The sequence below is a fragment of the Hakea prostrata genome, chromosome 5 (assembly GCF_041222555.1).
Source record: "Hakea prostrata isolate BN-2017 chromosome 5, UWA_Hpros_2, whole genome shotgun sequence".
NCBI classification, from domain to species: Eukaryota; Viridiplantae; Streptophyta; class Magnoliopsida; order Proteales; family Proteaceae; genus Hakea; species Hakea prostrata.
The window spans coordinates 57,003,964-57,014,875 of record NC_142604.1 but is presented as its reverse complement, the minus strand read 5'-3'; the positions used below and the strand labels follow the sequence as shown (position 1 = coordinate 57,014,875).

The following is a 10,912-nucleotide window of genomic DNA, read 5'->3' as shown; positions in this document are numbered from 1 at the left end:
CATGTTCATTTCAAAACCAAACCGGATTCAACCAATAAAACAACACCTATACCCTTAAAACCAAACCAATCCTCTCAATGTCTCTCGACCCTCTTCTGATGAAGTTGCAGTAGCTGGCCGGAGTCGATAAAAACTCTAGAACATGAATGTAACGATGACAAGACTGAACAAAGATCTATTTTTTCATAATTATATTTCCGTTTATTGACAAGATCTGTGACCATAAAAACTCCATTTGACGCTTTAGTGTTCTGCTTGTGAGGTCGCAATGCCGAATTTATTTTTCTTTATAACCACCTTAAATCATTGGTGTTGAGTCATCTCACCAGCAAAAATTCAAGAAGCAGTTGTTCAATTTGCAAACGACCCGCACCCTCAACGACTACCGTTGCGATCTAATTATGCCTCTCTGTCGTCCACGTGGACTCTATTGTGTTAAACGGAGAGAGACTTGCCCGTGGATTGGTCCTTTTGACCTGTTAACAACAATAGAATCAGATGAAGGTGTAGTGTGGGACAAGAAACATTTTTAACGTGGAAAAACTCACGAGGGAAAAAACCACGGGACCGTTATCGGAGTCCACCCAAACTTCCATTATCACCAAATGATAATACCAATGGGTATGCTGCCACCCACGACACTCTATATTCTGTCGGACCAGATAAACGAAAACCATCACAATGAGATAAGGATGAAGAAGAAACCATTGGAGATCCAATGGCTCCAATGGTTTTGCAATCAACCATATTTATACATTGGAGAAGCCCAAGAAAATACTTTCTTTGAGATAACAAAAGCCCATCAGCATTTGTTGTAAGATCAACACCAAGAAAATAGCGGGCTGGACCCAAGTCCTTAATTGCAAACTCTTTTAGCAAGTTGGGCCAAAAGAGTATCAACGGAAACACTAGGGGCCCAAGTACTAAAATATCATCTACACATATCAAAATGTAAAGTGGGCCAAAAGGTTTACCAAAAAAAAAAAAAAGTGGGCCAAAAGAATGCTTGATAAAAAAGGGATGAATCTGTATTAAACCCACAAAAATCCAGCAGTTCCAAAAAGGAGCTGAGACGATGAAACCAAGCTCGCGGGGCTTGTTTCAATCTGTACAACGATTTCTTCAGTTTGCATACGTAATTAGGATATTAAGAATTGGCATAACCAATAGGCTACACCTTATATATATCTTCACGGATGGACCCATGCAAGAAAGCACTAGTAACAACGAGCAGACGAATGACCTAATCACGTGAAAAAACCAAAGAAAAAAGTAAACGTATGGTAGTTGTTTTAACGACGAGACTAAAAGTCTCAGAATAATCAACAGCACTGGTAACAATTACCTTTCTAGAATCAAGGATTAAAATAGCGAAATCCCTAATGATTAGGACTATAACCAAGAAATAAGCACTTAGCAGTGCGAAAACTAAATTTGTGAGTATTAAAATGTCGAAGCAAGGGATAACAAGTACAACCAAAAATTTTGAATAGTGAGTAATCGGGTAAGGTACCAAACAGCATTCATAAGGAGATTTATGATGTAAAACAACACTGGGTAAGCGATTAATTATATAGACAGCAGTCATAAGAGCATCAGCCCAAAACTCAAATGGTAAACCACTATGAGCAAGTAAAGAAAGTCCCATATCGGTGATATGCCTATGTTTTCTTTCAGCAACGTACCCCATTTTGAGCAAAGGTATGAGGACAAGATAAGCGATGGTGAATGCCACAAGAGGATACGAAATTAGAGAAACTTGTATACTCACCACCCCAATCAGATTGAAAACTCTTAATAAAAGTGATGAATTGATTTTCAACCGGAGATTTAAACAATTGAAAAACAATTAAAGCCTTACATTTTTTTGCCAAGATAGAAATCCATGTGTATCGTGTAAAGTCATCAATGAAAAGTACATAATATCTATGTCCAGTAACAGATAAAATTGGTGAAGGCCCCCACAAGTCCAAATGAACTAATTATAAAGGAGTAGATGTAGTAGAAAAGGAAACAAAAAAAGGTAGTTGATAAGCTTTACCAAGTTGACAAGAATCACAAATAGTAGTGTTAACAGATGAACTCAAATTAGAAGCTAGAGGAAGCTTAACTTGCTGTAAAGTTCGCTTAACTACAGAATCAGAAGCAGTGTCCAAAACGAGCATGCAAAATAGAGGTTGATTCCCGAACAGCAGAGAGAGTAGTGCATGCATTTGCATAAGAGAAATTCAAATGATAGAGACCACCTTCAGCTGGTCCTATGTGCAGGTACTCCCTGTGGATTGATCCTTAATGTAGAACCAATCAACATGAAATTCAAAGAAAACAAAATTAGCTTCAGCAAATTTGATGCCAAAGTAAACTTATTCCGAACAGTTACTTACCCAGAGAAGCCCCTCCTTATCAATTTTGGATTAATTTCCACAATAATACTCGATACACCCGGACGCCCCCCACCCCCCGTTCTGCGGGAAAGGGACCCAAAAGATACCGTTTGGCGCCTTCTCGGTGGCGGTGTCCGTGCTGTTGGCCTTTGGCCATCCCGGTGGGTTCTTGGGCTTGTTGTGTTCCGTCCCTCCTTGGCCACTCGTTTCTTTGCCGGGGGGTGGGGGGGGGCCGCGGGTGCCTGGGTTTTGTTTTGGTTGCCCCGTTTGTTTCGCTGTTTTCTGGGGCCTCTTGTTCCCCTCGTTCTCTTTTTTTTCCTTGTGTTTTTTTTTTCTTTTGTTGCCCTCCGTTTGTTTCTTCGGGGTGTGCGTTCTTGGGTGCTGTTCTGTGGCTCTGGTTTGGGTTGTTCTGGTCCCTTTTTTTCTCGTTGTTGCCCTGTGTGGGTTCGGGGGTTTCGTCTGGCTTGTGGGTCTCCTTCTCGTTTCTCTTTGGGGGGTGGGTGTGTTTGGTGTCCCCCGGTTTGCTTCTCTTTTTTCTTGCTTGTTGTTTTTTCTTTTTTTGTTTTTGGTTTTTTTGGTCTTTCTTGTCTTGGGTCGTTTTCTTTTCTTGTCGCCCTGCGGTTCCCGTTTTGGCAAATTGACGAACTAACAAAAGATTGTAATGTAATGAAGGAACATAAAACATCTTGTTAAGAAACAAAGAACCACTAGAATATGGAATTGTGGAAGAACCAGAGTGATTTATCCTCAAACCTGTTCCATTGCCAATATGAACAGAAGAGGAGCCATCATGTTCAGAAGTAGATTGAATTGCACCTAAGTCAGGAGTCATGTGATGCATAGCCCTTGTATTAGGAAACCAACCATGAGAATGAGGAGCAAAAACGGTGTAATGAGCTCGAGGCATAGGAGAAGGAGGGGGAACTCACTAAAAACAGTTCTGAGCAAAATGACCACTATGGCCACAAATCTGACAAATACTCCCAAAATATCTTTCAAATTGGATCCACAATTATTATTTTGATTGTTAATGATAAAAATGGTCATCCCACATACTTTGGTCTAAACTGGTTGTTGAACGGTCCGACCAGTCATTATATATAGTTTGGTTCGACCAGGCTGCCTATGGAAGGACCGACCATAACGACAAGCATATTCGCCTAACATGCTTAGGGAACCTAACAAAGGAAGACTCCTATCATCTATCAACTTGATGGAAAGATAAGTTAGGTAAAGAACTCTTTGTAGAGTTACTTTCCTAGAACAACTCATCTTAGAGTCACATTCCGAATCTAACTCTACTATCTTACACTATATAAACACCTCGGGTAAACATAATGGGGTAGGTATTCATATTTTGTGTGATCAATTACTTGAATTCTCTATTGAATAGTTGAGATCATATCATTGGTACTGAGCTTGCTCGTCGGAGACGTACCTCGACCACACAAGGTCAAGCACGTGTTTTGCAGGAACGTGATAGGGAAGGACGAGCATGATTTCGTATCAACAAATCTGACAAAATACTCCCAAAATATCTTTCAAATTGGATCCACAATTATTGTTTTGATAATGTCCAACACCGTGAAAAGCACAAGAGTGGCCTCATCTAAAACCACCTGAATGACCACCTTGAAAAGAACCATTACCACGAAGAGGAATCGAAGATACCGAACCACTAGAGGATGGCCTAACATAAGGAGAATGACATGAAGAGGCAACTGCAGTGGTAAATCCAGGATCATGGACAATAACATTTGCCTTAACATTTGCTAATTCTTGTAAGACAGAAGAATTTCTAATCTCTTCACTGAGTAGAAGACCATGAAGATCTCTCATATGAACAGGAGACTCGCAAGTGGTGACAGAGGTAACAAATGAAGAATATTCAGAACCAAGCCCTCCAAGTGTAAACAAAACCATTTCATACTTAGGCATTGGTTTACCAACAAGAGACAATTCATCAAAATTCTATTTAGACGAAGCAAATATACCTCCATCGAATCAGAACCATTCTTCAAATTATGAAGAGATAAACGAAGTTGTATGACGCGCGCTTGGGAATGAGATGCATAAGTAGTTTCAAGAAAAAGAAACTACAACTTGAAGAAAGACCTACAACTTGAGTGTGGACATCCTCTGGTCGAGAAGAAAGAATCCAACTCAACAATGTCTGATCTTGTTGATGCCAAGTAACAAAACACATGATTCACAGAGGAGGAAGCATCAGTACAATCAGGACTAATTTCTGGTGGAGGAACAGAGGAGCCATGCATCAATGAAACTCATCAAACCCGAACTGTGCAAAAGGGGAATAAATTGAGATCTCCAAACAATGTAATTGGAGGAAGATAACTTGATAGGCAAGAAGTGATGAACAACGGACAACGAGAGAGAAGACGATGAAGCATTGGAGGAATGAGAATCCATCACCATGAAAAACTGCAACAAGCTACCACAAGAAATGCAGAGAACAAGAAACCCTTGAAACCAAGAAAAGCAAGAAAAGAAGAAAACAAACCTAAAAACCAAGAAAACCTAAAGACTGGTCACAAGAACCCAAGTAGACCAAACCGACTCAATGATACCATGTGATAGATCTTCAGATTCTAACGTTAAATCTGAAGTTTACTTTACTGCTATTTATAAATAAAATACAATATTAATGTCCAATAAAAAATTGCCAAGTGGCATAGAAGAAATATTAGGATTCTCCCTTAACATCATGCATAGTTGTTGGCTCTTGGTGCACCTAATTGATGATTTGCTTAACCTACCGTTTGATATTAGTTAGCGTGCTTAAGAAAGTATGAGCAGAGATAAAAAAAAATTTTGTGTGAATAGAAATTTAATTAAATTAAATTCAGCAGGGACAATTCTCAGTATTTGGATAATTAGATTCTAGACATCAATCCCTGTGCGAAGCAACGATAAGATTGTTCCATCGTATTAAATTGGTCACCGATTTAAATCTGGTGGCACATACTCGAGGAAAGTAAGAATAATGCATTAATGCTTGACACATAATGTTTCTTTTCAGATCCTCGGTATCTAGATTCAATACAAATATGACTTAAGTTCCTCCCCTCCAAATTTTTTTTCTTCCATTTATTATAGAAGGTCACCTGCAATTTATTTGAGTTACCAAGGTTAGACAGCCAATGAGGGGACAAGGGTCAGTGTTTTTTTGTCGACAAATGCACAAGACATGTCCATGGAAGTAGTGCTACGTACGAACGTCTGTGTTGCAGCTTCATTTCCCAGCGCGCGCGTGTGGTGTGAGGAACGATATAAATGCGCTGTGTTGGAGAAGGCCCGAGAAGGGTACGCTCGTTATTAGTTAATTTATGGATGAAGCACGCTGCATGAATTCAAGCTAGCATGTGTTGTCTGGGATCAGAAATGTTGATCTTCCAATGACCATCTTGGAAACCCTTTTCTCGGGCCACCTTTCTTTCCCAATCCAACTGGGATTTCCTCTGAGGAGTGAGCCTACAAAACTGGTGCAATTTCTCATCCATGGAATCGTGCACCTTCCACCAGCGTCGATGTGCGGCGTCGCTGGCAAACACATGTAGGTAACCCACGTTCCAATTGCAATCGTAATCTCTGTAACATAGCCAAGGCTTACACCCTAAGAAATGTATCGAATACAGCTTCGGTGGATCCGCAGCAAATAACTGGTTCTTCTCTCTCGTCTCTGCCGTCGTATTTGCCCAGAAGTTCTTCAAGAAGTTTACTCTCTTTGGCAACCTGTGCCACCACACGAACACTTCGTTGAGGAAGCCTTGGTCCCCTCCGTTGTAAGACACGATCTCATTCTGCGATTCCATCATAGCTTTGAAGGTGCAATTGGATGGTTCGATGACCATGATCCCTGAATTGAAAATGGAACCATCGTTTCCCGTGGCCGACATCTCTGGAAATTGGAATAACATGTCCATGTTTCGTAGTACGACGATGTCGGAGTCGACGAAGATGATCTTGTCGTAATCGGTGAGCTGCCATAGCCTGAATTTACTATAGTTATATTCGTTGTAAGAATACTTCTCCGCTCTAGGGTTTCGAATGCGCGTGATGATTCGAATCTTCCAGCCAGAAGCGGCAAGTGCGTCTCGTTTGGGTTGAGAGATGGATTTGTCTAGTAAGAGAACAAGATCACGGTTGGTTCCTGTAGCCAGGATGCTTTGGGCAAGAGCTATGGCACCACACACGTAAGCTTCAGAGGAGTGAAGAACTGTAGCATACGCTTCTCTTCTTCTTCTTCCTGTTACCATCCTCACAGTCTTCTTCGAATGGACTTCAGTGATGCCTGTGGATTGTCGGTCGATTCTTCCTACAAAACAAATTTATTGCATCAGATATTCATGAAGCGCCTGTAGCTCAGTGGATAGAGCGTCTGTTTCCTAAGCAGAAAGTCGTAGGTTCGACCCCTACCTGGCGCGTTTATAAATGTTTTTGAAAGCTAAGTTGTAAAATAGCTATTTTTTGTTCTACGACAAGAGAATTAGGTATTCACAAGAAAAAAAAGTTAAGCGTGAAGATGTACTATTTTATCTGATGTGTGATATGTCTCATTAATTATTTAGAAGAAAAAATAATTACTATTAATTTACTTTGGTTTTCCTCCTGTATGACCCAATTTTTGTATTTATATTTTTATAAAATATAAATTATACATTATTTTTCAAGTATGGGACCTTGGTAGGTCGGTTGGTGCAAGAGGAAAGTGACCGGTTATACCTTTTTTTTTGGTAAACATGACCGGTTATACCTAAACCTACCAAAACAAAGGACCAAGCATTACATTTTATAGAGAAAAGGGATCAAGAAGAGACTAATTAGCTGACTTTTCCTCCCATTAATTCTCCCTTAAGAAAACTCCTCTTCTCACCCAACAAAATTTAATAACAATAAAAGTACAGAAAAAAATAGCTTAACCCTCGATTTTCTATCAATCAATATAAATGTGGGTAGTGGTTTTACTAAATAAAAAATGTGGATAGGTTTCCCAGATCATTAGTAAGTCTCAGAACTGAATATGCAAATGAAAATTACAATTAAGTGATACAAAAAGGTGAAATGTTTGCTGTAAACACATTTGAGACCGTAGTGGGTAGAATATATGTGAGTTGGGATAGAGAACTCTGATCTTCTCCAATCTCTCAATTGCATGTTTAATAGGAGTTTCATATCTTACCTTTCTTGTTAGTGTTGAGAGATGAGCTATGATGAATGGATGTGAAGGAAGCATAGTGCTCTTCACTTGCAGGCAAACGATTTAAAATATTATAATAGTTTAGGTATTGGCATACGTATGCAAACAAAATTCAGCAGAAATCTTCTATTGCGTAATAGGGAACTCGGTTAAGTTAGCTTGAGACGGTCTTTTGGGAGGGATGATTCTCCATTAATTCTCTAACTCCTAATATTGAACTAAGCAAAGAGAGCCATATATGTGCAATGCAAAGGCTAGATTCAGAAAAATGGGGAAAAAAAACTCCTTTCGTGGAAGCATACCTTGTTCCCAGAGTGGCAACGCCAATTTGCAAGATCCAATAGGCAGTGACATCTTGTGTTCCAGTCTATCCATCTCGGGCTCATACCACCACCACTCTCCCTCGTTTCTCACCATGTTATCACATCGAAACATCTCCATCATAGGCCTGCATGCACTCAAAAATACCATCTTTGTTCTCGTCGTCGTCCCACCATATCTCTTCCCTCTCTTTACGGCCAAATTTGCTGCAATAAGATGAACCTGAAGCCTGAACACATCTCTGTTCCATCCTTTTTTGGGATACCCACAGGGTAACTTGGCCACCACCATATCCATCTCATCGTACGCCATGAAATCTGGCATGGGTATCTCCGGGCATGATGTCCGCTGGCTCTTTTCCTCCTCGTCAATCCACTCTGGGAACAAATGTTTCCACTCTAGATACTTAGAGACGCGTTCGAATTCCACTTTTATGAGTTTCCCATGGCTTTCCCAGTCACTCATCTCGCCTGCATCCATGTTCACCATTCCAATCTTCATGGATGAACTCCCTGTTCCCAGCCCCATTTCACTCAGGAATCTTGGCTTCTCCCTGGTCACCATCATCAGCTTCTTTTTGCTATTTTCTACCACTTTTTTCCCTTCCAGAGCGGCAACCTTAATCTTCAATACACCGGCTTCAACCTGCGGGCGGGCAAATTTAATTATATTTAATGTAATGTATTCTAGGCTTCTAGCTCAGAATAAAGATCGAAGGCAACTTAATTTTGTTTTCATTAATGATTAACTAGTATTACAAGCTCGATCAGGCCTGGATGTGATCGATAATACACACATAATTAACCAGCTGACATTAATTACCTTGGGGTGATGGCGGTGGTGCTCGCAACTGGTTGCCGGATAGTCGAGGTGGTCGCCTGGAGTAGATGGTCTAAGGAGAAGGACGACATAGATGAAAAAGAAGAATGCGACGAAAACGAGGTTGATCCTTATAACCAGAGCTTTGGAAGGATTAAAGGTCCCCTTCATCATCATGATCGACTGTGCACCAAATTAATACTCTGCTTCAATGCCTTTTGCGGTCTGAGTAGAGCATGTGTCGTCTATGATCACATTCACTCACAGGTCCTCTATATATATATATCCAGCTACGGTTGTCCTTGGCTTTCCAAAAATGATATTTGACTTCTTTAACTGTACTTTTGGGGGGAATTTTTGGTTACTGTACTATTTTTTTGGGTGGGGGACAGGATAGTACCTTGGAGCAAAACCTAAAAATATGACTAACCCATGCCACTGGCCAGTGGCCAGTAAGAGAAATATTCCATGGGTCTCCTTCCTTCGTTCCCTTGTCACAAAAGGGTAGGTAGATATGTTGCAAGCTAGTCACCTATTATGCCTAAACTTAGTCATGCATGTCATGGTGGACGATGGTGGGTATAAGAAATGCCAACTCACGACTTGTTAGGGATAATCATAACCCAACCCAACCACTAATTACTATTTGTAAAAACCATCCTACGGAACCCTAATCTTTATTCATTTGGAAAAGCTTTTTTCTTGAGTAGTTAGTAGAAACAATTAACCAGAAAACAGGTTAAAGGTCCTGAAGGGTAAATTTATGTTGCAGGGGCCAGGCGGCTCAGGCCGCCAGGGTGGTTAATTTTTTTGAACTGACCCCATCAGAGAAAATGGGCACCCGGCAGACCCTTCTCCGCAAGGCAGAAGGCATTACCAACTACCTTACCTACTTGTTAGTTGAGGCGTCCACTTCCCCACATAAAGACCGTGAGCTAGCTTTCGTTCGTAATAACATAAAAAACTCAACATTGCATGCGATCGAACCTTCATTGCTTTCTGATTCCCATATTTGTTTACTCGAGCTTCTCTAATATATATATATGCCTTTGGATGACATTTTGGGTATGATTTCACACCTCACCAACCTGATTTGGAGCTAGCGTACTAGCTGAATATTAATAAAACCCTGCCCGTCGCAATTTTCAATCACTAATGATCGAGTTCATCTGATCTTCCATGATGGCCGTGACCCACAAATGATCAGATAGTCATACAAGACTGTCTGATTAACAAATTAATTGGCTACAATTCACAAGGTTCAAGATGGCTGGCTACCTAATTAGCATTAATATTAAGCAATTTGTTTAACTACCATAATTCTTCCATACAAGTTAGGGACAAAGACATTTTTTAATTAAGACCAAAGCTAAAGGAAAATCAAATCTTATGATAAGCTATACACGAGAACTGGTTGATTATTTATTAACTTACAGGAAAAGAATCACCACAATTAAAGACATACGTACATTATAAACGTTTAGGAAAAGAATCACCATGTAAACTAATACATTATAAACGATTCAAATTCGTGGATGAAAGATGTAGCTAGCTAGCTAGATGGATTCTGATTCATTATTAGGTAAGACTGAGAATGTATAGGAGTGTCCTTTGGACTGGCGGCCTTAGGAACACAGCTAGCTGATGGCCAACCAATTAATCAGCAATGATGCTCAGACAAATTAACCAGGCTGGGATCGATATGGTTCGTCGTTTGAAGTTATTAAAACATCTGCGGTGGTTACACCTATTATAAATCTTCAGGAAACTGCGAAAGGTCCTCTCATGAAAATTAAATATATAGAATTCCCAGTCACCTACTCCTATGTCCTACCTTGATTTTTGTTTTGTATATATATGAAGATTCCATATTATAGTGAGAGTGTTAGCAAGTCATTATCAACATAATACACGTAGTAGATGTGCATGGAGACAATAATATTGGAGATTCTAACATATCACATGCACATATCATAACCTAGAGAAGAAAGATTATCATGTTTAACTAGAAAAAAAAAACATTAATGCACAAGAATGCAAATAATGGAAATAAGTGAGCAATGACATGGTTACCTACTGAACACTGTGATGATACAAAAAGGATAAGGACTCGAAACCCTATTCTAGTCACTTGTTAGATGAGGAGGTGACTGCCCAACTTTCATCTATC

At 39.9% G+C, this 10,912-nt stretch overlaps 1 protein-coding gene and 1 non-coding gene across 2 annotated transcripts; one reads left to right on the top strand and one right to left on the bottom strand.

Moving 5' to 3' along the window:
* Positions 1-5,191: 5,191 nt before the first annotated feature.
* LOC149016713 (UDP-glucuronate:xylan alpha-glucuronosyltransferase 2-like) lies at positions 5,192-9,094 on the bottom strand. Its single transcript, XM_089154797.1, has 3 exons — positions 8,746-9,094; positions 7,905-8,568; positions 5,192-6,720 (listed from the first exon to the last, which is right to left on the bottom strand). The coding sequence occupies exons 1-3, from the start codon at positions 8,917-8,919 to the stop codon at positions 5,756-5,758; spliced, it is 1,803 nt and encodes a 600-aa protein (XP_089010923.1). The 5' UTR covers positions 8,920-9,094; the 3' UTR covers positions 5,192-5,755.
* TRNAR-CCU (transfer RNA arginine (anticodon CCU)) lies at positions 6,757-6,829 on the top strand. Its single transcript has one exon. It is a non-coding gene; the product is annotated as a tRNA-Arg (tRNA).
* Positions 9,095-10,912: the final 1,818 nt, after the last annotated feature.

What these genes read in the sequence shown, in the direction of transcription:
- LOC149016713 (XM_089154797.1), bottom strand. Translation starts at nt 8,919, where the DNA reads ATGATGATGAAGGGGACCTTTAATCCTTCCAAAGCTCTGGTTATAAGG. An exon ending in ACCACCGCCATCACCCCAAG is followed by an intron (nt 8,569 to 8,745) that starts GTAATTAATGTC and finishes GCCCGCCCGCAG; the next exon opens with GTTGAAGCCGGTGTATTGAA. An exon ending in GTTGCCACTCTGGGAACAAG is followed by an intron (nt 6,721 to 7,904) that starts GTATGCTTCCAC and finishes TTTGTTTTGTAG; the next exon opens with GAAGAATCGACCGACAATCC.